Source organism: Diorhabda sublineata, chromosome 4 (assembly GCF_026230105.1).
Source record: "Diorhabda sublineata isolate icDioSubl1.1 chromosome 4, icDioSubl1.1, whole genome shotgun sequence".
Lineage (NCBI taxonomy): Eukaryota > Metazoa > Arthropoda > Insecta > Coleoptera > Chrysomelidae > Diorhabda > Diorhabda sublineata.
Window position 1 is genome coordinate 11785797 of NC_079477.1, and position 27975 is coordinate 11813771.

At 31.4% G+C, this 27975-nt stretch overlaps 1 protein-coding gene across 1 annotated transcript in view; it reads right to left on the reverse strand.

Moving 5' to 3' along the window:
* The window catches only part of LOC130443090 (lachesin-like), a 506360-nt gene that overhangs the window by 401627 nt on the left and 76758 nt on the right, over nucleotides 1-27975 (reverse strand). The window contains exon 2 of the mRNA XM_056777553.1: nucleotides 19472-19560. Coding sequence (XP_056633531.1) covers nucleotides 19472-19538 — 67 coding nt within the window. The 5' untranslated portion in view covers nucleotides 19539-19560. The remainder of the gene's footprint in view (nucleotides 1-19471; nucleotides 19561-27975) is intronic.

Below are 27975 nucleotides of genomic sequence, written 5' to 3' on the forward strand. Positions count from 1 at the left end.
CTCTATTTTGTACACAAGATATTGAACATTACATACCCTGTAAATTGAATATACATGGATATGTTTACATTTGCTAGGATATGTTAAGCTTCCAATACGCTTGTCACTCGTTAATCCTGCTACAATCTCAAATACGATACCAAAAACATGTAGCGCCTTGCAAATTTGTGAACTACAGTTATATGGTAATTAGACAATGGCATTACCCAAGAAAAATTGTTCATATATACCATCAATTGTTGATAAATCGATAGTCATAATATATAATAAGAATTTTGGACAGATAAATCAATATAAGGAGGATGTCTCATATATAATGTTGGTTTTTATATGTGAAAATTTCTACGCCTCAATTCAAATATGTCATAATCGTTCAGACCAGTCTCTAATTCCATGAAGAGTACAAATGCTCATACTTTCTTAAAATTATTCTCTCTCTGTTTATAGATGAGGCAGTGGAGACAATAAGTATGTAATCCAAGTATTGCTAGACAATATTGCAAAAGTTAAAGCAATGAGCGAAAGGTTCAGCATTGCTGTAGTCATTTTATTACTGGTCGTCCCCCTGCATGGGATATTGAGGTATCAAGAGAAGCAATACTTCTAGAGATATCGTGCATCACTATCAAATCATTGGAAATAGTATGAAATCCAAGTATTGCAGGACATTATTGGAAACAAGAATTTAAGCAACTGTAGACGAGAAGAAAAAACAGTCAATGAGCGAACGGTACAGCATTCCTGTAATCATTTTAATGGTGGAAATTTAAACCTTGAAGATCGTTCGTGCTCAGGTCGTTCACCTGCGTGGGATATTGAGGTAAAAAGAGAATCCGTACTACTAAAGATATCATGCATCACTATTCAAATCATTGGGAATGATCTATAAAATTTACCGAATAGTGCAACCAGAATTAATTGGCTTCCAAGCGATACGTCCAGTAGAGTTGTGTGAACAGCTCATTGCCCTATCGGAAGATAATCGTTCCATTAGACGCATTGATACTTACAACGAAAAATGTACTTACATATCTACACAACTAGAACATGGATAAGTGTTAATATTCAGAATCCGTCACAAAACGAGGTGGATTCGAGTGGAAATCCTTGTTATGTCTCTGACGGATGACAGATGGTCGAACTATCAATGGCGAGGTATGTACATAGTGGACAGCTAATGCAGTTTTATGAGAGAAATGTCCAAGTTTGTTTCAGCGAAAGCGGTTTTCTCATAAGAAGACAATGCTAAACCATATACTCAGAAGATCGAAGAACTTGATGGTATTCAACTCCTTCCACATCCAGAATGTAATCCGGACCTTGCATAGACAGATAGCTATTTGTGAATGGTGAAATTCTTGCGGGGGTTAAAATTTTAATCCGATGGAGATATTGAAAATACAATGCTACAATTTTTTCTATCAAAGTCTCATAGAGGTTAGCTTGAAAATTGAGAAATAATTTGGGTTTTCTTAGTAAAAAGTTCCTAGTGTATTCGAGAAAAAGAGAATGGGAGATTGAATTTGATTTTATACCTAACTCTCATAGAAGGCGATATTTACACGGTTCGTACAAAGTATTATTTTTTTTCAATGTTAAATTTATCAATCCAAATTTAAAGTGGGCCCCAACTTCATTCAATTCCACAACAAAAAGATACTCTTGGTAGAACTCGATACTGTGTACTGTTTTCGGAATATTTTGATTTGTGAATTATAAAGTAATAATCGATGCTGGTATAAAATAGAGTTATGAATGAAACAAAAAATCTTCCATTTACTTTTCAGTTTTCTACATACCCTAGAGACAGGGTCACCTTGTTTATTATTCCAATTATTGCTTATAAACAGAGTTTATTCAAAATTCATGTCGTTCAATTTGTATGAATATGATTAACAAAAGACATCACCATAATGAAGTTGACAAATAATATTTAGAGATTATGTTGATAATCGGATGCTACAAACTTTGTAGGAGGAAAACTATAAGAACTTCTTGCTGAACATCTTGTTTTGCCAGTAAATTCATAAGTAAACAGTAAAAACATTATTTAGTGCCGAGATCTTACAACAGCAATTATGAAGTGGCGTATTTAGCCACTTATCTATGAATGTGAACTGATGGCATAAATTAATTACAGAGTTTATTCCTCTATCGATTCAATAGTTCTTTGAGCCAATGTTCTAGAATATCACATGAGTATTTCCATCATATCTCTGTTCACAATTGTTTTTGTTTTTTTGAGAGGACGAGAGAACCCAATTAGACACTAGAAGAGAACGTATACATCTGATCCTCCTGGTCCACCAATCTGAAACTTAAGACGAAACTCCATATCTTCAGTGTAATAAATATCCATAGTTTGCTGAAAGTATGTATACAGCCCAAAGTCATTGTAATAAGCTCTAAGCCAGCAGATCGTTAGAGTGAGACAAGCAGTGGACGTCCGTGGTATATAATAACATAGTGGATATAGCGAGAGATGGAAAAGATCAAGATATAAATCGTATACAAACCTCCAGAAAACGTTTGGAAGATCTTAAGACTCACGTTAACATCAATGTAACAGCGTTTACAGCAGGGAAAACTACGCCAGTCATCCATAATTGAGAAAGCATATTCACAACAACCAGCAGATAAAAACACCAAGAATACTTACTAATACAATATTGGCGGTATTGGGTTGGTATAACGCCTTAAGTAGCGAATCCTTTTTTTAAGTTGACTTGCTTTTTGTATAGTTTGCAAGAAATATACACTGAAAAAACGCTAAAATAGTAAAAAAGCAGATGTAAGATGGGCACTACCCTAATTAAAGGAAGTTTAACCAGATATTCACGTGGAGGAAGTTATATCCTGGAAGTTATATATACAAAAATTCAGATAACTTTCCGATTATAAAACAAACACTGAACGTTCCAGGGAAATTGTAGAGCTGAAATTTAATATAGAACTTGTTATCTAGGAATTTCAATTTACAATACCGTAGCTTCATTCCTTCAACGTACATTAAAAATTAACCGGAAAGCAAGGCGAAAATTCAAGGTTATAATACTAATATTTCCACGGTACCTGTAGAATTCCAGGATACTAAATAATGCATCTCTTCACTCACTCAACAGTTTAATTTTCCTTCCAGACTTAATACCTTCGTACCGTACGAAATTCCTCTAACCAACTTTATCCCTGTTCTCTCTCTTCTTCTCCCTTCTGCGTAAAACATAATATTCTAAAAGCTGGAGCGATAAATACTTTCAGAGAACAAATCCCAACTGCATACGTGCCTGTTAATCTCCAAAACAATGCGACTAATACAACTTGCGATATCACAATCTACATGCCAGAATATGACATAGTTTCTAGAAACTACTCTATGTTTCATTTGTTTCATTAGTACAATCTGTAATACCAGTCACTGTTCGTTAATTATATTGAAAACAGAAAATTATTTTCTAATCGTACTAACTCTAGGCAATTAAAATTCGTGAATATGGAAAAGAAAAATTCAATATTACAATTTCCGGCAATAATTTTTTATAATTAATTTTCCTAGCATTATTCTGATTGTTTCATTGTTGACCTATATTGATTGTTTGCTAGAAAGAAAGAATTGAATTCAACCAAATGTCAGTTACATATTCTTCACACTCAGGGCTTTTGGAGACCTCTTACGTTCCCAAACGACAGTTTGTATTCTTTGTTCTTTTATAATAACATATTTGTTCTTTTTGTGTACGTGAATCACTATTATATTTTCTTTCTGAACTTGAATGCTCTTCAAATTATCAATCGGAATATTTTCTTTCTTATAAATTGTATCGGAAAGGAATAAAATGTTTTTTTTATGTCCGTTATAATATTCTATATAAGTTTTTTTCATGCATTTACATTTATAAAATATGTAATTTCTCAATCGGTCGAAAAGCGTGAAAAAAAGTGCCGTGACGTATCATTTTTCAACGCAATTATAAAATTGGTCAAAATAGTGGGCTGTGAACGCTTTCTTTCTCATGTCATTTCGTTTCTCCGATAAATTGTCACACTTTTATTTCGTGAAATTCGTTCAAGAAAATCCGTTTTGTGTCTAATTAAAAGGAGTATATTATTATTATTAGTGATGGAGAGTGATAGTGAAGAAGTTTTAAAATGCACACCAGAAGATGTTGAATTGGCAACTGCAGCGACTATGAATTTTCTCCCTGAGAAATCCAGGGAACAGTATTTGAAGGAATATAATTCTTTTATGGAGTGGCGTAACAGCTTCACAGAAAGAGTGTTACTAGCTTACTTTGAAACTAAATCCAAAATGTGGAAATCTTCAACACTTTGGTCGACTTATTCAAAACTGAAAGGCATCCTAATGGTAAATAACGACACAGACATTGGTAACACAGACGTTCGAAACTCATTGCGTAATCAAAAACGTCTCTATTAGTGGACTCCGGTGGTGATATTATTCAACTAGAGAAGCACGGTGGGTGGAAATCCAACCCAGTTACGGAGGGTTACGTAGAGGACTCAAGAAAAACAAAATATATTCCGCAGTGAAGATTTTAATGGGAACAACTAGTTCGACTTCGAGCAACATTGTAAATGTTCACGATTCTACCAACAATAAGTACTATAACAACTATAGACCATGTTATTTCTTTGATCCAGTTAAATTTTGCCAATTCAAGTACTAATAGTAATGTATCTTCTTCTTCACTTCATAATGCTCACAGTTGTACAAAATAAAATTTGATAAAAGTTTTGTCGAATGTTCTTAAGTCTACGGACGTAGAAAAAATTTTGTTTAAAACTTATGAGTAAGAATTGACATCCTACTCGTGAAAAAAAGTATTACTTTACTCACTTGTTGCATAAATAACTATATCCTCACTTGTCAAAATTTATTTCTACTTCCATGGTAAGAGCTGGTATTTAAAATGATTAATAACTTAGAAAATTGAGTCAAAAAGTGAATTTAGTGATTCGAATATTTAGAAAACAGGAAAATTCGAAACCACTCTATTTTAAATCCAAGAAATCTATTTTCAAGCACACAGAAGTTTAATGGATGAAAGTTAAAACTGTTTGTAGATTATTTCCAGTAGAATGTTCTTGGTTTAAATTGATTTACTAGTTATTTTACTCTAATAGGATTACTTTTGTTCAATAACTTCGCCATTGGATGAATTACATACAGTTCCATTGAGATTAAAACATTCGAGGAGTTACGTTTATCGAATTACTTATTCATCCAATGGAATGTAACTTATCTATGATTTTGAAACAGTTTATATGAGATTTATTGTAAAAAGGTTTTTCGACAAGGTCGAGAATACAAGAAAATATAAAATCCGCAGAGAATTTTAGTAAAATTGAGGAAAGTCATTACTAGATCAGCTTTCATTCAATCATTTATTAAGTTCCATTAGAAAAAATTCTTGATTGCACATAATGATAATTTAAAAATAAGTTAATCAATATAACTCTGTCATAAAATTTAATAATTTAGTTGTATGTGAACTGTATTATCTAGTACATTGAAATTTCATGATGTTCACGATCAAAATTCAAACGAAAAATGGAAAAGAAATATTCAGATTATGTAAAACCTATTCCATTTGGAAGTACTTTCACGTAGTTATTCATTCCACATTTTCCCAAATTTTTGTGTACTAAACAGAATAATATATTTTAAATCCTTTCAGTCGTGTTCAAAGTTACGCTTGGCAAAAGACGAAGTCTTTTCCTCGCATTGCTGAAAGATTTTGCTAATTCCGATTCTCTGTACGTTTGCAGATAACTTTCCTGTCCGGAAAACAGAAATTTACTGTTTAAAAGGATCTATCTGAAGAAAAAAAGCATTAATACCGGATTTTTCGTTTTGTTAGTCATTAAATGCTTCTCTAAATGAATTTTCCTGAAGCGGTTTAACGGGTTTTGGAAATTTATTCTGATAACTGCAAAAGTGATGAATTGCTAAAATTTTAAGTTTGGAAACGCCAGTATTTGCTTTTATTGAGAACCAGTTCATTAGAACATTTCAGGCGAAACAATCCAACAAAGTCATTTAACAAATAAATTATTTTAGAGAAGCAATATTTTGTAATATGGTAAGTATAAACAAAAGATTTGAGAATCTTGACAATCACGATTCTGAGAAAAGACACTCACTTATAATACGATTTTCCTATGACTGAAAGAAGAAACCCTTTCACCACAGCTTATAATTTTAAATTAGATTGACCATATGTGGCTATTGATGTGACCGACATTTCTCTACAAATTGACTGAAATGGTCAATATTCCTAAATCAGCGTATTCATCGAGAAATCAAAGGAAACTAATCATCAAAGTTTATCAAACAACCACATCAGAGAAACTTATACAGAAGCTCCAACATTAAATAATTACAGCAGTCATTGTAGTTTGATCATAAGTAAACAATGACTGTGACTGTTCCACACATGACCCGTCAATTCCTCAATATTTCGCCATTTGTAATTAATCAGGACCGAATCTGGAAATTTCATGATGAGAAATTTTTATGTATGATACCAATTTTCAACACATGATTCGAACAAATTTCATTGAAAAAGAAATTGGCTCAGTATTTGAGAAGAATGAGAATAAAGTAATTTCGAATCTACAATTTTAATTGAACGTAGAAACGATGCATGTACCTGAAATATTTTTTTTATTTTGCAAGCAGATCACATCCATCACATTAGCGATAAGATTATATGTTAGAGTTTTGTTAATATGTTAATGTCATTCAAATATTTAGAAGAAAACTGAGGTTGTTTTCTTGTGTTGATTGTTGAATTTATTGGCGTTCGGTTTTTAACAGTGAATTACCTACGTCTTGCATAATTCACATTTTGAGGGTTCACCTGTGGAATTCAAATAACTATGAGTTATTATACTGGACTATCTTTCGCACACATGCGTTGAGAGTTTCTTTTCATGTTCAGTTTTTGTTTGATATTATTATTCAGAACAGTAATGGACACCAGAGTAGACGCTATAAAAATTCTTAGTGAAAAAGGTACTATGCTGGAAAATAAAAACGATTACGGAACAAAAATATTTTGTTTCTTTGTTAGGTGGAAAATTTTTCAGACAATCCTTGTATATAGCAAACTGTAGTTTCAGCTATTCTCAATATAACAGCCCATAAAGGTTTTATACCGATTGTTGATCCTATATTTCCATTAGATTGACCATATGTGGCTATTGATGTGACCGACATTTCTCTACAAATTGACTGAAATGGTCAATATTCCTAAATCAGCGTATTCATCGAGAAATCAAAGGAAACTAATCATCAAAGTGTATCAACCAACCACATCAGAGAAACTTATACAGAAGCTCCAACATTAAATAATTACAGCAGTCATTGTAGTTTGATCATGAGTAAACAATGACTGTGACTGTTCCACACATGACCCGTCAATTCCTCAATATTTCGCCATTTGTAATTAATCAGGACCGAACCTGGAAATTTCATGATGAGAAATTTTTATGTATGATACCAATTTTCAACACATGATTCGAACAAATTTCATTGAAAAAGAAATTGGCTCAGTATTTGAGAAGAATAAGAATAAAGTAATTTCGAATCTACAATTTTAATTGAACGTAGAAACGATGCATGTACCTGAAATATTTTTTTTATTTTGCAAGCAGATCACATCCATCACATTAGCGATAAGATTATATGTTATAGTTTTGTTAATATGTTAATGTCATTCAAATATTCAGAAGAAAACTGAGGTTGTTTTCTTGTGTTGATTGTTGAATTTATTGGCGTTCGGTTTTTAACAGTGAATTACCTATGTCTTGCATAATTCACATTTTGAGGGTTCACCTGTGGAATTCAAATAACTATGAGTTATTATACTGGACTATCTTTCGCTGTTTGAATGCTATGAGGGTGTTATTTACGGTTTCACATCGCGTCATTTTGGTTTGGATATTTACCATTGGTTTTTGCACTTATTCTAGTTTTTTTATATTTTATATAGTTACCACCGTTTGCAAATCACACTTAGTTACACTAATCACTACTTATTGAGCATTGCGGTCAGCTCCTTTGTTTCCTCGGAGACCAGTTCAACAAGAAACCCAAAGTATTTTCATAAAATTATTGTTTGTTGTAACTGTACCCATTCAAAATTAATTGGGAGTACTAACGTAATAGTTTTGGCACAAATTTCAGAAAATCATTTATTTTCTTAATATCATTTGATAAGCCCTTTTTTATGTCAATTGCATTTAAGTGGGAAACAAAGGAGGAGGAATTTGGTTGGACAGATTCCTAAGCCTGAAATTGTTCACATTTTTCATAGTCAAAATATTTTGGGCAGAAGCATTTACCGAGCTATGGTCGAATTTCTAAACCTCTCAAAAAGAGGAAAACCAGATATTTACCCTAGAAATAGCAGAAAAGAGCAAAAGACAGAGCCGGGGCTTCAGTAGGATAATTAGCACGTGAAAAAAAAAGTAATAAAAAAGATGAGAGTGTCTTAAATATACCCCATATCGATTAGCACGGATATTAATATGCTGTCATCTAGGATGGAAACATTTTCGTTGTTAGGAACGATGGAAAACACTTCATATTTCCCAATTTGGTAATAAAAGGGAACGATGGCTTGTATAATGTCAATTTGGAAAAGTGTCTTGACAAAGTAAAATATGAAGAAAAAAATTCTCTGATGAAGTCCTGGGCTAGTATCCGACTTCGACAGGAGGGATATCCAAACTTTATCTGGGTGGGAAGCTGTAGTTTCTGAAATATCTATTAAAAAACTTACAGAATTAGTTGATTTTGAACGTCAACATCATGCAGTAGACGATATTTTGGAGTAAAGTTAGCGTCCATTATGCAAAGGCAATTCAACAGGCAACAGGTTTCATTTCGCAATGTGTATGATGGTCTGTGGCAGGCAAAAAATAAGAAATAATTACGATGTAAATTTTTTTGAAAAATACTCGACATAGATGTCAAGTTGTCCAGAACCTAATGAAAAATGTTTCGCTTAGTTGATGAACACGAGCCATTCCATTTAGTTAAGATTATTAACTTTGTTAGTTACTTAGCTATTAATCATGGCAAAAAAGAACACTTTCATCCATATCACAGAAATGTATGGATGTGTAAGATAAGCTTAGCTAATTTTATGAATTGAGTCTGTTATTATAAAAGACCGTGGAATATTTTCTGTTTTTATGTTTTTATGTGAATCAGTGCTTGTATAGTTTTTTACTGCAGATACTGCTTGTTTTGGGTAACTTAAATTGTAATGTGCGCTGCTGCGTCTACGCCGTCAAAGCTTTCATATGCATCTCTGTGTATATTACCGGAAATATATGAAATCTAGGAATTGTATACAAATTCTAGGAAATTTATATAATTCCGAAGCTATTTAGGAGATGTATAAAATATTGGTTCAAAAAGTATTTAATACATAAATTTCCTAGGAAATGTGCACAATTCCTAGGAATTGTATATAATTCCAATACTGTATTAGGAAATGTATAAAAATAATGTTTTCTGTAATAAAACACGTTGTTAGAATGAGAATAATAATTTTTATTAAATAACTCGTTGAAACAACAACGTTCATGTAACATATCGTAAAATATAATAATCCTCATATTATCTTACTAATTAAAGCTTTTGAAATCGATTGATCACAAAATCGACTTATATTATTCTTATAAAGTCAAACTTTCGTTTGGTAAGTAATCAGTCTGTTAATGAAGTAATTATAAATGTCACAATATTAAAGTAAGTCTTTATATTATTAAATTATGTTAAATGTAAACGAGTCGGTTCATATGGCTATCTATTTTTGCAGGATAAGCCAGAATGGCACTTGGAAGTACACAATAATTTATTTTTATAGAACAGACATCTTGCTGTAGTAGAGTTTTTCTTGAAAAGGCACTTTTTAAATCCCTGACCGGTTCCAGTGGATTTTTAGGTAGCAACTGACCGTATTGCCATATCGGTACATCCTCTATATCAAAAACTCTTGGATACACATTAATCTGATATCGAGAATATAATTGTTTTAAGATTCCGTCCTTGGTTCTAATTTGATAAAGCTCACACATTTCCGTACGATTTTAGGAATTACATACTTTTCCCAGGAATTGTGTACAATGACGTATTACATTCATTTCCGGTAACATATACAATACAATTACAAATTATGTCGTGATTCGGGTGTATTGTAAATCTTCAGAAAACCGTTTTTGTGCTCAAATTCGAGTTATCAGCAAGTTAAAAAAACCAAGCCTCTATTCTTATAACAGATACCAAAGTTATGAAACAATTGATTCATTCCGATTCCAATGACCATAACATAACTTTACTAATAAATTTAGAAAACAAAATTTTCAACTTGTCTTTGTTCAAAATGAGTTATTTATGGGGAAAATCCAAAAGAAATTTTACAAATGCTCGCTACAATATTTTGATAAGTTAATACAGTATAAATTTGTTATTGTTTAAATACCACTTTCATCCAGATTTTATGGTTAAAATTGCCATTAATTTGGCTGTGGAAGGCTTCCCAATAAATACTGATTGCGATTGATTCCGATTGTACGAAACTCAAAAACACAATTCAGAGTATGATGCTCATGAGAAAATTTAATATTCCTTATAGACCTACAATAAAATATACTCTTGGTTTTTGAATATTTGTATCCCTTTCAATGGTTCAATTTTACGTATCATCCTTATATGATAAGTACAAATTTTGTATTCACAGTATGAAATATTTATTCCTTTTTATACCAAAATATAATTTATGGTCGAATTTATGTCGAAACTTGATATTTTCCTCACAGAACGATTCATTTTCCTACTTCGAACTCACGCTATCACTTAATACTGCATATCTAACAGAAAAATTCGCATATTTTTCATAAACTCGGCATATTTATTTTTCTATATATCAATTATGAAATTCATATGTATAACGACGTTCTTGTTTTTTTCAACATTCCTATTATTATGTAATTTTCGTTACTAATAATCTATTTTCCTATTTTTCCAATTCTAGCGACAGAATGCATAGTACAGAAGAGATACGATTATTAAAGTGACCGTAGGAAGATATTCATTGATTATTGAAATTAATTCTTAATTCTCTGGACACTTGAGAAGATGGTGATAAAAATTAAGTCAAATTATATTAGCATATAATTAAATCGAAAATAGAAAACAAACTAGAAGAAATATTGAATAAAAACAATGGAATCAGAAATTTGTAAACGGAAGAAAACAGTAAGGAAGATGAAGATGTTATAAGTGATATTGGTATAACAAAAGAATATGAAGGAAAACGGACAAAAGACGATTGGAATGACATAATAATCAAATTGGAACACAACAAATCAGAAATAGGGGAGTATCAAAAAGGTTTTATACAAAGGAGAATCAACAGTTGATTTATCTCATACAATAGAACAAGTCATCGAAATTCGATTCATCGAATTAAAACAAATATTCGACAGTCTGAGAAGGTGGAGAATTACAGAGAACATGAATAAACTGAAAGTACTCCTAAGGCAAGGTGATGGATTCGAGTGATATTGTTTTAACATGCAGTGGATGTCATAATGAGGGCATCTCATATCAAGATTACGCTTTTATAGCAAGGATCCTCTTGAAGACATTGTTAGGGAAAGAGGAAAAAGAGGATTCGGAATAAATCAGAAAAAGAACAAATATATTGTAATTTAAAGAAAAAATACGAAACCAGAAACAGTAAAAATAAATGACCTCGAAGTAGTCCATACCTTAATGTACTTGAGAAAAACGATAAGAAATTACACAAAGAACGAAACAAGAGAAAGTATTCATGAGAATATAGGCCATATAATAAGTACAAAATCATTATGAAGATTGAAAGAATACGCCGAGAAACCACAATAAATGCCTAAAAGACCGCGGCAGAAACTTTAAGTTATTTACAATAAGTGAGGATATAAGAAAGGAAAATAATTAAAATAATTCATGGACTAGAGAAAGTTGAAAATATCGGGTATGGAGGACTTATGACCAGTAACATGAGGAATTTATAAGAAAATCAGAATATAGTACGCAATAACAGTAACACAATTGAATCGAAAGAATGGAAAAACGAAATGGTAAGGGGATCAGAAAAATTACAGAATGGAGACAGAACGAAGAAGGCCAAAAAATATATTAGATTGCACAAGATATGCATACTCTGGGACTACTTGTTTGGAACAAACAGATACAATAGGGAAAGAAATGTAAAACAATATTTGGCGTTGTAAAAACATGTATTGAACTGTAAATAAGTAGTGACGAAATGTGTGTCGATCTTCTACAAAATATAGAGTCAAAAGAGCTCATTTGCTCTAAAGAGAATGTATAATTGAATAGACTTGTATTTACTGAAGGTACTAGTAAAATGAAGAACATACCTTGTTATAATAAAGGAGGTTGTAGGAAAATAGATACATATATTTCTATAATAAAGGAGTTGCTTCAACTTGAACATGAAAAATTCTACTTAACACATAATATAGGAAGAAACTGAAAATATTCCGATTCACCACCAGTAATGCTCATAATAATCAATCTTGATGATTTCAGCTCCAAAGGGTTTTGCTTAGCAGATTAGTACGTTAATGTTTAATGAACTCCTGCGAGGTGGATTTAAAGTAATGAAGATATAATATACAATTGCTTCATCTGTTGTATGTAATGTGTCGAATAATATGGAATTATTTGAATTCTTTATTTCCTTCCAAAAAATTGTGAAAAAACAACATTTTTTTTATTTTGCAAAGTAATTTTTGAAAAGCTTCTATAATCTAAATAGAATCCCAATATATAAATTCTGCGGTAACATTATCATCTATGAGAAGACAAACAATAGGACGAGGCTAAAAAAGACGTAATCCTTCATTATTTTTCAATTTATGTTTACGAATAAAGGTAGTATAACACAGTATTTCAAACAGATTAAAATTATAGGAGGTTTGCTGTTATTGAAATCATATTGAATCAACCAAGAAGTAATAATATATTTTAAAGATGATAAGAATAGATTTCAGATTTCTATGATAACGCAAGTTTTCCACGTTCTGAATTATACATAGTTCATTTCTGAAAATACTCGTTACATAAGAAAATATTTAGAAACTTAATAAAAAATATAATGAACTTGATTGTATACTTATGCAAAAGAAAACTACGGAATTGGAAGAATTAAAACTTGAAGTTACCTATTGAGACTACCAATTTTTATCACAATTTTCAATTGTTTAATAAAACAACTTTTTGTTAGTGTCAGTCTTACAATCAAACTTTATACCAATTTTATCAATATGCCGTCTTTAACGGAAATATAGAAGTTCTAATGGTGGTAGACTAGGGCGAAGGACTTAGAAGTTATGAGAAATCGTATACTTCATTTGCCGAAACACACTTTGAAATATCTCCAATTGATAGAAGTACAGTAAGCAGAATAGATGTAAAGTTTCTGGATCCGGAGAGAGTGAGAGATGATCATAAATCTGAGAGGCCTGTAATATTTTCCTATAATTAGCTGACAATCCTCAGGCAACAACAGAAATTGTGTTCCAATTGCGCCCATACACCTTGTACAAAAACTATTAGGAATTGATCTGGACATAAATTTTGAGAAATCTTCATAAGGCGTTGTGATGAAAATTCAGCTTTTCATTATAATATAGTGGAGTATTCTTAGACGAGACGATTTCTTCCGCGGGAATTCACCAGCTGAGCGATATTTGGACCATTTTCATATGCCAGTGCTTCCGGACTCTATTGCGACATTTTCTATTCCAAAAAATAGGAAAAAGAGTGCTAGAATTTGTTTCCAGCACGATGGAGCACCACCACATCTTAATGTTTGAATATTCATAAAGAACCAGTTTGAAAAAAGGTGAATTGGAAGACCTGGATCAATAGAGTGATCGCCTAGGTCACCCGATCTTCCCTTCCTTGATTATTTTCTGAAGAAACATTTGAAAAGTAGGGTCTATGCTAAGCCAAGACTGTTTAGTTCATTCAAAAGTTATCACTTAAAAAGAAAATTTATTACTAAAATTAAGTTCAATTCGATTTTCATCAATTTTCCTTCCGATCCACCCTCACATAAATTATTTTTTTATAATTCAGAGAAACAAGCTTCATAAAAAATACCCTTCAAAGAAAAATTTCCTATAATAACTCCCAAGTAACACCACAGCTAACTCTTTTATTTTGGAATTATTTTATAAATATTATGTACCTCATGTGTGAAGAAAGTTTTAAGGGTAATTTGCAGTACGTATTAATTTATTGTACCTTTCGGTGATTGAATAAACGTTTATTCTAGCTTATTTCTAAACTTTCATAATTTGGATTTATTGTTGTTTTCAAGGAGCTTCAAGAAAAACGTTGAAGTTTTCAGAGAGTTCCACAAGTACCGAGATCTATAAGAAGTTTTGTATCGCCTGTACAACTATTCTTATAGCCTTCAAAAGATTCTATGGAAACAGATGAATTAACGTAGTTATTCAAGTTTGTCAATATATCATTTTAGCTTATTATATCTGTGGTGTGACGCCTCTATCTACCTAACGTTTATTTACTCTATACGAATGTGATATCATCGTAATATTTGCACTCATATTGGTTATAGGGTTTTTTAGACGTAGACAACAAAACTTACCCGTAACCATATTCTTAATGATGCTACAAGAAACAATTTTGATTTGATTTCATATAATTTTCACGATATTTTATTCACTTGTTCCGAACTAGTCCATTCTGGAGAAATGTGTCATTGATGCTGATGAAAGCCATAATAGCATGAAAATTTTCCTTTTTAGGAAGAATTATATGAATAGTTGAATTTGCTTACTTTTGCTGGGATTATCTTAGACAGTTTTCATATTAAAGCGAATTTTGGTGAGATCTTAAAACATGTTTCATCATCAATAATATTTATTCTATAGACGCCATGATGAACCTGATCGAGAAAAATGGTCGAATATTATATTATTAACCTAACGTGAATTTTATACAGCTTCTAAACTGGCAACTGACTCAAATGATAAGTAAAAAGTGACAGAATAGAATTCTTTACTGATATAATATAAGTTGTTTATATATGATATAACTTGTTTCATAATAGATATAAAAGTGTTCTTTTATAGTACTTCATTAGCTCTATTATATAATTGTTCTTTTGTGAATGTTTGACCACCTCAATAAAACGATAAAGTAAAATGGTCCTAAGCAGTTTAATAAGAGTTATTCGAATAATATTTGAACGCATTTCTAACTATTTCAAACATCATTCAGCTTCTGAAAATTGTTGTATGAAATGTCATTTTTCGTTAATAAAATTAGTTGTTATACTTGAGCTCTCTTTATTAATACAGATAGGAATAAAGATAATTTTTGTGATCAGAATAAATTCACATTTAAACTCTCTATTTAGGAACATTGCTTTAATTTGGATGTGGAAAGATTTAACCTTGTTAAGCGTAGCATAATCATCCTTTCCTTGAACAAAAACTGCGTTATCCCCACATGTAAATTTAATGAGTTCCACATTTCTGGGCGGTCTCGTGTACACTTAGTGAAACAAAGCACAAATACGAATTACCAACGTCGCTAGCAGGATATTACTGCCACACAGGAATAAAAGATTGAAACGGGGATGGAATTCATTTACACTACGTGCTTTTCATTTTGCATCCCACAACGACGAGGTTGCGTCGATTTATTTGACAAAAGATCCAACACTCCAATATACGTTTGTCACTTGTCTACAACTGATATTACATTATCCAACTCTTTGATAAGGTTAGATTAAAAATTTGTTATTTTTCTTTTTGATATCATCGAAAGAACAAGGTGAAACCAACGCTTTCATCTTCGAAAAGAAAATAATACCCATAGAACATTCTGGGAGATTTGGAAGAGTTGATCAAAGAACGAGTGAAAACTGAAGTAGAAATAGGAGCAAAATGAAAGCAGAAAATACGAGTACTTATCCTCGAAAAAACAGTGTCTAGATAGTAAGTTTTTCAGTGTATGAGATCTTAAAAAAATCTGAAGCAATCAACTTTGGTAGCTAAGGGAATTTGTTTGCTAAATTTTTTAGAGATCAATATATTCACTGAAAAGCAATACATTTTTTCCAAATTAATAAATTACAACGTACATTATTCTATGAATTTTGGTATACTTTTCTGTCAAATTGTCAAAATAGTGTTACGTGATTTAATTTTCGAGCTAACAAATGAAAGTACAATGGCTTTGGTATAATCCCATTGCATTGTTTGAAAATATAAAATTGAACAATGGAAATCAGCGGTGGAAAAATTATTGGTTATAAATTTACGAGTATATCGATTGAAAATAAACATGATTTGTTCACCAATGAATATAATGATAAAAAAGGATAATCCTTAATATTTGATTTTAGAACTCTTTTCTAAGAATAGATTGTTCGCATCCCTATAAAATAATATATATACATAGAAATAAAACACCAATCTCCAAAAGTCATGGCTTCCCTTGGTAATTTTTCGCAAGTTTATTTCAATTTGAGGATTTTTTGTTTGCAAATACATGTTTATCTTATCATACAAATAATAACAATTACAAAGCAAAAACTTGTATTCCTGTAAAAATAAGCAGAATTTTGTAAAATACATCCGAAAAAAAAAATAAAATAAAATCTTTTCTTAAGAAAAAAATGTGAATACTGAAAATAACATAACTTAATAACTTGTGTTTCCATCTTTTCTTGTAATTTATTCTCCAAAGCATCTTGGCATGCCACGAATTAGCTCATCAATAACATTATTGGGCATATTGTTCCACTCTTCTTGAACAGCTGCAGTTAGGTCCCGGAGAGTTAAAGGGGGGTTTTCTCAATTGGATACTGCTCTGCCAAGATAATCCCATACATGTTCGATGGGATTCATGTAGGGCGAGTTTGCTGGCCAGTTTAATCTTTGGAAATTTCCCTTTTGTAGCATATTCTGTACCCTTGGTACGCGATGTGGTCTGGCATTATCATCTTGAAAAATCAAATTTGCTCCATATTCGTTGCGCAAAGGTTGCACGATTGCTTGGATAATGTTTTGAGCGTATATATGGCACCAGTCATTGTTCGCTCAATAAGAATAAGTGGAGTGCGGCGACAATACATTATACCCCCCCAAAACATAACTGATCCACCTTGATAAGGGACAACGCCTTTTGCGAAAATTAGTCGCTCTCGTCTACCTGGGCCTCTTCAAATTTTTTCCCGGCGACTATCACTCTGTAGACCAAATCGTGACTCGTCAGAAAATAAGACGTTGCGCCATTGGGGTAAAAGCCAATTCCGATGCTCTTCGGCCCATTGGCGACGTTCAGCTCTATGTCGAGATAGAAATCTAGGTAACCTTAAAGGTCTTCTTGCCTTGAAAATTAAAGAATGTAACCTCCTTCTTATGGTACTTCTCGAAATTACTCTTCGGTAGGTATGCAAAAAATGACTTCGACGAGCTGTTACCGTTATTCTCCGGTATCTTCGGGTGATGTTAGCCATATACTGATATTCCCTCTCTGAAGTCACTTTATGTCGACCAGACACCGGCCTTCGTGCAACGCCACCAGTTTCTTGAAAAAGGGCAACTACGCGCCTTATCGAAGTTCGCGGCATATTTAAACGCCTAGCAATCTCATGATTTGAGAAACCCTCTTAGTGTAGGGCAATTCTTGCTCGATCAAATTGAGAAATCGGATTTCCTGGCATCTTAGACAAACTTCAACGAATACTTTCTATACACACTACAATTCAAAACTGACTTCTTTTACAAAATTTTGCTTCCTTATTGCTTTTATTTACATGATAAGATAAGAAGGAATTTGTAAACAAAAAATGCTGAAATTAAAATAAACATGTGACAAATATGAGCAAGGGGGGCCAAGACTTTTGGAGGTGTGTATATTCTTGTCACCAAGAGGTTTCAAATATTGAATTCAAATAATAATCATAATTGATGAAAATAAAAATGTTTATTAACTTAGAATTAATTATATATACGATAAGTTCTATTAAACAGCCGCTTTATGTGCAAAAGGTACTTGTTAACTTCATGGTTGCGTTGGGAAGACTGACTACGTACCACAATATTTGATTTTTGCGTAACAAAGTCTAGCAGAAAAATAAATCATTAGTATGGGCCAAAAATATGACGATAAGTGGGTGATATTTATGGTATTATGACATAAAAAAACTTGGTAGCTTGAATAGAAAGTGAAAAAATGAAGATTAAGATAGACAGAAAAAGCTCCAGTGATGGTCAACAGTTTCAATATAGAAAAAAGTAAGTAATAAAACGATAAAATACTAATAATATAAGAGTAAAATATTTCTAATAGAGTCTAAGAGGTTGAAAGTTATAATTGAAAATAGATAAACTCTTATCTCATCAACGTCCAAGTTTAATAATGACAAAGAAATGGAATTATTATAAAGATAAATTACATAGAATTATTTTTGTGGAGTATTTCAGAGGCAAGAGTCGAAACAGTACTTATGAAAAAAAAAAAGAATAAATTGATAAAACCAAACCAAATCGAAACTATTGCTTGGAAAAAATTGATAATGAAAACATAAGAACAAAGGTATAATACCAAGTAATTTCTGGCTCGAGCCAACATACGAGGCAGAAGAAGATATTAGATTGAAGTTGAAACGAATAATCCTGGTGCGGCAGTGTTAGAGCAAAAATTAATTTGAAGGGAGAATATTATTTGAAAAAAACCTACGTTTTTAACCAAGTGATCAATAATGAAAATGATAAATAGCTAAAAAATTCATATAGAAACAATTGAATAACCGTTTAGATCACCTGATCTCACTTCATTAAATTAATTTTTATGAGATTTTTTCGAATTGAAAGTATATAATAATAGATTTCATAATAGTGACATAAAAAACCGTTTAATTATTGTTAAGTGTTAAGTTTATTGACATGAACTATAATCTTTTTCTTTTCACTTGTTATTTGACTTTTTCAACTCAATATAATTATGAAATTCTTAAAAAAGTATTTGATATTTTATCGTTGCTAGATAATATTATGAAAAGAAAATTTTATTTCCGAAGAGCTAATAACTGTTATATGAAGTTTGCTCCAACAAAGTAATATAAAAGTTTCAAAACGAATTGGTAGCTTTGAAGTACTTGAAAAATAAATATTTCTTTCATATTTGGAATCCTACATAAACTAAAAATACCTTCCACTTCATTGTCAATTCCCAGTGAAGCTTTGTTAGTCAAAGTATATATACGTTCCACTAAACCTATGAAAATTACTCTTACTATCGATTTATGACGTTATATATCGAGTTATTGTACTATATATTCGTCAAACAACCTATTAGATACAATGAAAATGTACTCACCTTTAACAGAAGATAACCAGCAAAATAATAAAATTATTAAGAAGTTCTTGATGTTCAGTTCGCTCATTTTGTGAACTTCTTGGGGTTTTCTGAAAAAAATAGAACTATTTCAGATGATATCACAATATGTTTTTCGCTATACAGTCAATATTCTCTATTGAGACTTGTCGAAGAATATCAGTCGATTTCCTACAATCTCTACCGGAAAATTCACTCTTTAGGAGCCTTGCCTAATCCAACATGAATTATTATCTACCGAATATCGATGATTATTTACATAAGGATGTGGTCGATTTATGATTGATACATTAGCGGAGATTATGAATTTGGTTGAAATATTAAAACGGCGTGTAGCTGCTACTGGCAAATTTTCTAATGATTCCGTAACGGCTATCGTACAGTCTTTACCAGACAATGAACATAAAGTTGTAGCGATAGCCAGTACAAAGTACTGCCGATAAGATCGCTGCAAAACATGACAATTAAAAATACGATAAATTAGCGAAAAATAGAGAAGTTGTTAATATTGGAGTTTCGAAACCGCAACATCACGAAATGATGAAAGATGAAAGATAGAACATATATTATGTGAAATACCATTGACCTTAAATGAAAACCAAACTAAAAACTTATTGGCGTTTCCAAGAAAAAGTACCTTTCCATTTGACCGCTTTCTTGCTTATAAATAAATGAAAGAAAATATTAACGAAGAGCTCAGAAAATTGCCACAGCTAAAAAATGGAGTATAAAAATAATCTGTTTCAGCTAATGAAGCTAAAGAAGCCAGGAAATGCATTTTGGAGTTTCCGCAAAGCGAAAGTTAAGAATTCGCACAGCTTATGGATAAAGTAAGAGCTGCCGTCGGAATAGTATACCCTGCGGACAGCGAAGTGTATTGAAACGTTGTGCTATCAATACAATAAGATTGTTTCAACCTATCGAAGAATCGTAGGACGCACCTGTTTCTCTTAACTACGTCGCGTGTGTATTGTTATATTGTTTCGTTGTGGTTGTACCGAATATTTACAATAACCGTATATTTAGAGGTAGTAATGACAATTATAGTGAATAATTTCATAAGAATCGATTGATACTTTACACAAAACACCCTGCATTTTATTACATTCTGTATATGTTTAATCCAATTCCTTTGGTATTGATATTCTAAATCCAACCAATTTTGAGATATTTCATAATTTCAGTTGAAACAACGATAAAAGGTAGACCAAGATTTCTTATATTTGAAGTGATATTTCATCAATGCTGAAAATTAATCAAAAGCATGAAAGAATAATCTACAGCAGTCAACTCAAATGAGCAAGTTACTCAATGAAACGAATCCTGATTTACAATTCATCTATCATAAAAATCTCGAGCAACACACTCAGAGTTATGAGGAGGTTCTCCTTTTTGTTCATACCAAGCTGATTTCTCCTATGAATTTCTTGAATCATGTAACGCCGGTTATATGCCTTCTTCTAATATATGGAAATATGTTTAGTTTCTTCTCGAGGCATTTCTGTAACTTCTTCAGGTCGTATACGTCAAGACATACATGCCAAGATATCTAAGTTTGAAATTGGTAAGTTAATTTTATAATATTCCGCCTAATTCACGTAGTTCTGATATGGAAGATAAAGATGAAACCATTAATGATGATGATGGGAGGATAATGATACTTAAACTAGGAAAACCAGTGCATAAAGTAGAATCCTACAGACCGATATCATTATTACCAATTATTTCAAAATTATTTGAGAAATATTTATAATAATAATACAAGCCATACTTGATCCAAACGAAATTCTTCCATTCCATTAATTTGGCTTGCGTAACCGGCACTCCACAGTAGATTAAGCACGTTTAATAAAGTATGGCGTAAGGTTTTGTTGCTAAAAATCAGAAAATATTCACCTGCTCATTGTATTCAGCTAATAGAGTTCTACCTGAAGACCGTACATTTAGAGTTGAGCAAAAAACGAATATTCAGAACTTCAACTGATTGAAGCGGGGGTTAAGGTTAAGGCCGTGTTTTGGGACCAATACTGTACTTGTGACATCCCTGTTACGGAAAATTATAAACTGACTACATTTGCAGACGACACTGTTGTACTAGCTGCTGGAGAATCAATTGAAGAATTTGTCAAGAATCCTCAATTCAACTAACAAAATAGATGTTAGAACTAATAGATGGCTTATTAAAATCGATGAGGAGAATCTGCCAATATCAACTTTACCTATAAGTATAGTACTTTTTGCATTTGTTGCATAAATAACTATTATTTTGGTTTAAATATGGAAAATAAATATAATATACTTAAGAACTAAGTACATATGCCGTAAGTCACTAAAAGAATTGAAAAATAGATCAATGCTTAAGTGACCGCCATTCCCTTATCTTACCCCAACCCAGGTCAATAGTAAGTAGCCACAGTAGTGAAGTGCACATAAACGTATACTAGTATTACTGAAGTGATCCATTGGGAATATTTAGGGACAAGTACTTAGTAAATTAAGGTCAATGTAAAATGTGGGTAAATCGTAAGATTAGGTGAATTGTTTCTGTCATTTAAAAACTTTTCATATAGTGTATTATAAACTATAGTTTTATACGTATCTCAAAACTGAGTCCAACTTATATAAATAGATTCTTGAAGTTACTGTTTCATTTTTCTTCCAAAATATAGATAAATAATGAGAGTAAACGTCGTTCATGTCATATTTCCTTTTATTCGGATCAAAAAACTTTTATCACAACATTTGAAAAATTACTCCCATATTTATTCGAACCATTAACTTCCAAGTCCCGATTATTTTATCCGGCTTTTTATATACCTTTATTAATAATTTAATAGATGTTTCAGTAATAATAAACTAGCATGTCGTTAAATGCTTTGCCCCAAGTTTAACTCTAGCAAATGAAAGAGATAAAATACATTTTGATCGCAAAAAATAAGGTCGGATGGGTCGACATAAAAGGAACATTTAATAAAGATGTGTTTCGTATCGGCTCAATTCGGAAAAACATGGTCATTTACTATATATCTCATAGGCTTCGGGTTATTCTACGAAACTCTAAGCGGAGACGTTTTGATGCGTTCACCCATTTGTCACCCTTGATGACTTCTTATATGTATTCAAGAAAAAATTAGTGGATCTGTAGATTGCAGTATTGGTGTATTTGACCTATTAATATTCCCAATCATTTTTCGTTAAATAAAATTTTCGTTGTTTCGTTAAATTGAATCAAATTAATAATTTTGAGATTTGGTTTTTGATTTCACTCACAACAATATTCTAATGAACCTCTCGTAAATGTTATTGATACAAGGTTCACACTATTACTAACAAGAGCATATGATGAGAGGAGACAATAGCTAAGTAGTAAAATTATTTTTTTTGTCGAAACCGTTATTGGATGGAGAATCTAAACTTAGACCGATCAGTATATTTACTGACATGAAATGTGATAGAAATCAACAAAGAAGGTTTACTACAATACGACGAGACCCACGATATTCTGTTTGCGAGAGCCTCGTCTCGTCTTGCTTTCGAAACGGGACGTGAGGAGATGCTCTCAATTTTCTCGTCTGGATGGTCTCACAGAAACCTCGACAAAATAGTAATGAAAATATTTGCAATAACTTTTACCAATGTTAATATTTTTGAGCTTTCCGAGATGTTAGCACTACCAAAAAAAAAAAAAAATTAGATTTATACCGTAGCCGTAATTTCGGATCCTCGGCATAAATTAGAAACTTTTGACGCTATCCCGTGAGAAAATAGCCTGAAAAATCTGAAATTATATTAGAAATCAATTTTTCAGAGGCTGAAGGTGAGAAATCATTGGCAACAGAGACCATGCCGAATTCACAATACGATCAAAACAAGGGCTTTTCAAACTCAGTAAATCAGATTAATTCTCAACAATATTTTTTTTTTTGGCGAAAATATAGTTTCTGGTCTTGAATACGATGGCGAGAGATATTCTCAGGATTCAAGTCACATTCACAAATGAATAACTTAAGAACATTAACAAGTTTTTTAAGAAGTGACTTTTATTCACATCCCCAATGATACTGGTATTTGATATACCAACTACGGTCTAGGAAAATGTGAAACTAAGGTTATCATCTCGAAGTAGAGTCCATTATGGTCATAAAAAATCTGAAAATTAATATTTTTGATAATTTCTCCTTTCACTTATATATAGTTTTTTAATCTGAAGATTGACACACGATTTCAAATTTTTCGAATGCTCAGACGCAAAACGGCCACAGCTGCTACCAGTACCTGTTGAAATTGAGGCCCGGCATAATTTTGTTCCCTTCGAACAAACACTTGTATCGTTGAGAATTCAGAATTCAGTAAACTCTTTAAAATTTTCCCTCAAGCTCGGTTTAAGCAGCAAATTAGATAACAAATAAGAATTAGTATTGCTGTTGATCAAATGCAGCCATATGGTACCAAACGTGAATTTATACTGGCAAAGAAATGAGCAAAGAAATATTCATCTCGTTCAAAATGTAGTTGATTACTATTACTTAAAGAGCTAAGTCAGACTTTATGATATGTTTTATAAGAGGAATATTTTCTATTCTATTTTACTAAAATCTCTCTAGGGTTTGATAATCTTAGACACTTTATATACCTTCAACAATATTGCTCTTAATCTTCAGAGCACAGCAATTGTTTATAATTCCGGCTTAAAATTATTTAAAAGCACATAAGTTTTGAAAAGTCTTCATTTATGTCTAAGTGTAGAAACTAGTTGTTAATACCAAATATACAACAATGTAAATATGTATTGAAAATTGGTGGAAAATGAGCTGGATTTTACCAAAAGCTCTTATCATTCAATCAAAATGGGTCAACTGCGCCTAAACCTATAAATTTTTCTTCATACCTTTCAACTGCCACTGTGTTAAACTAATTTACGAAAAACTCCCGTAATTGAAGTAAAAACCAGACATATGTGTACTAAATTTTGTGTATAGCTTAAAAGCTCACTTGCATATTAACAAAAAAATATTTAGTTCCAGCAAAATTAATTCTATACAATTATTTACCTCAGGGCTGCCATTTCCACGTTGATAAGGAAATAAAGTGTTTTAGTTGATTTAAATAGGCAAAAGATTGTAATTAATTAAAATACATTCGTGATCAACACGTTCGTTCCATTTCTGCAACGTTCTGACTTTGAGATTGAGTTTTGAGATTTAGTTTTTTCATTTGTAGGATATCTGGTTTAATTTTTATTGCCATTATCTTATTATTTCACTCTTTATACCTACAAAAATAGATAGATGCTTGCCTCCGTCAACACAAATAAGCTTGCACTTGCACAAGTTTAATCTTGTGGCGCGTATCGTAAGCTTTAGGTTTTTATTTCTTGTGTAGACCTGCCAACAGTGCAGCCTGTTTCAAAGTGCGTTTAATATAACTTAGTAAATAAATGGTCAAAATTAGTTTCAAATAATAATTATATGGAAAAAGGGCATGTGATATATTTTAAGTACTATTTTAATTATTTATGTTTCTAAATCGGCTTGATTTTAGTTCTTTTCTTGTTCTAAATAATTTTTTTCTTATAATATTTTAAAGACAGATAAAACTTTAATGTTCCGATTTGTTGTGGTCTTTATTAAAACATGACTTGACACTGACATTCTTATGAATGTAAGCGATTTTCAAAAATTCTCTTTTTCATCTATTTGATTCCGTTTCAAAAATTTTTGGAACTACATAATTGAATTTATGTTTTTTTTTTGATATTTCGTGGATCGTTGATGCAGTTTTATTTCTTTGTCGTATTGTTTATCTTGAATCAATTTTCTAAATAATGAGATGTCTGCCCTATTTTAATAGCGTCACAATGATTTTAGTTCTATCAAGTGTTGGGTGTTTTAGATTATAGCTTAGTGAAATATTTGGATAATGTATTATGTCTTTTGTGACTTATACTAATTGACATTGAAATAATTAGATAATTATTGTGAAAGTCCTTATAGCAAGGAAAAATGTTTTATATTTTGATATATAGTTTATGTTGTGTTTCTTAATTGATCATAGAATCTATTCATCGTTTTCTTGCATATGTTGTTCATCATTTTTCCAGAAAATTATTTCACTCAACCTATCAGCCAAATTTATTATCACTGTTCTTTTTTCTAACACAGAAGACATGAATTGAAGTTCAAATATCTTAGGGATCAAGTGAGTTTCGTATACCGTTATGTTCTTAGGTTTATTTTATATAAAGTGACATCCAGAAAATTGATTTCATAATTTTGTTTTATTTCTATTGTGAATAATAGAATCAATTAAGAAAAAGTACCTATAGAATTATTAGGAGACCACATTACAGAAAAATACAGAATAAATGAGAAAATGATATTACCATTTTTATTGCTATGTATTTTTTCATGAACTAAAGATTTTAAAGTATATTCAAGAATTTTATTCTTATTTTGTAGAAATTTTGTAAAACATTTGTTAACGGAACGTTATCCGAGATATCAGATCAAACACAAACATTAACAAAAAAGTAAACTCTTGAAAGAGCCAAAATCTCTGAACCTCTAGACATCAATCATGCCTTCTATGAGTTTGAGCACTTTTATGTGCTGGGTCACGTAAAAATGAATCCTCCAACATTAAAAATTGAGGAAATTGATGGGCGATATAAGAATAAAAAAATACTAATAGAATCTTTTTGACTTAAGATAAAAAGTATGTTGGAAGTTTTTATCGTTGGGTTGTTCTAAAAAAAGTTTTTATGAACATTCTATGTTATGTGATATCGATAACTTTTGTCAAACTTTCAAATGATCGTGAAAAGGAGTTGAATCGCTTGAATATAGTATAAATTATTCATGATTATCAAACACAATTATATTCAGGGCTGGGCAAAATGGGTGGAATTCTATTATAAATTTCTAAAAAATTGAAATAAAAGTTTATGTACATTCGTATACTTTATACCCTTGTTTGCAAATGTTCTGTTTATGTTAGTTAAAATGTGACAGGTCCCGGCTTAAAAATTTAATTTCAAATCAATTCTAACTCCTCTACTTAGAGAAGAGGAAAAGTAAATACCAAGTTTCCAAGTTTTCTAAACATGATTTTGTGAACTGGTTAGACAAATTGATGACGTTGGTATTGACATAGTTCAAGAAAATATTCTAGTTTGAAGACGCATCTACTCTTATAAATCATTCTGTACATACAAAAAAGAGCTATTCTGTAAGCGGTGATTCGTGAACGTACCATTAATGTTTTCTACTTTGCAAGGTAGTTTCATCAAATTTTTATTTTACTCATAAGTAAATAGATCTGGCCTGTGGAGAAGTCTTTAAAGTCTAGTGAGAAGAGCATACTATTCAAAAAGCGTACTCCTATCATATCTATATATGAAGTTGAAACTCATGAAAGAGTAACGCTTTTGCCTCAATACAGACCATTTTTCACTTGTCACACTTTTTTAAATCTAAACTAAAAGAAAGAGTGTTGTCGTAACTGTATTTAAGGAAGTCGTTACAGAGTTCGCAATACTTAAAAAAACTTTTTAGTTTGATGTTGTTTGAAAGCATGTTTTTTAGGGTTTTTCAAACTATATTTATGGTTCACTTTTTAGTTACATAGGCTACGAAAGTGTTTTTGGTTTTTTTAAAGTATTTAATTGATACCACCCTCGTATAACGGCTTTGCTATTTATCTTGTCAATATTTGTATCAAGCCATAACGGTATAGTTGGTAAGGTTGTCGAAGTGATTGATCCCCAACACGGAAATCGGTGGTTTGAATCATTTGTCGAACGAATAAGAATTTTTATCAAATGAGCAACTTGCACGTAGTCCAAAGCAGAGTTACGAACAAACAACCCCAAATACAAGTAAAGCAAATATAACCGTGTTGAAATAGTATTATACCATTTGGAATACTAGAATTATTGGAGGCTATTGTTGTTAACTGCAGAGATTCAAAAATATATTCATTGAGAAAATCCTACACAAAAACCTTGATAAATAGATGAAAAATCGTAAAAAATAATTTTGACCTGCGCTATCAACGTTTTCTACTTAAATATTTAACGGTTACAATACTAAACTATATTCCTTTAGTCGTCCAGAATTTCCTAATCATGTTGTCTACAAGTTTTTATGCAAGTAAATTGGACGAAGTATGTATTTATAACCTACATATTGAATTTCAACTTTTTCCATTTATACAAAAATATAATTTCTACTTCTTTAAATCTCTGTGAAATTTTAATCTATTCATGATATATGTTGGATCGATTATTTGATAATAAAAAGTATAAATTCAAATAAACGTGTCTATTTCACCTACATAGACTTAGACGTATTGAAAGTTATTTTGGAAATATATCAATAGAAAAACATAACAGGCTCACGTCCTTTGAAAACATTTCAGATGGAATGTCAATTTTGTATTTAATATCATCAATCACTTCAACATTTTGCGTGTTTTCAACAGAGCCG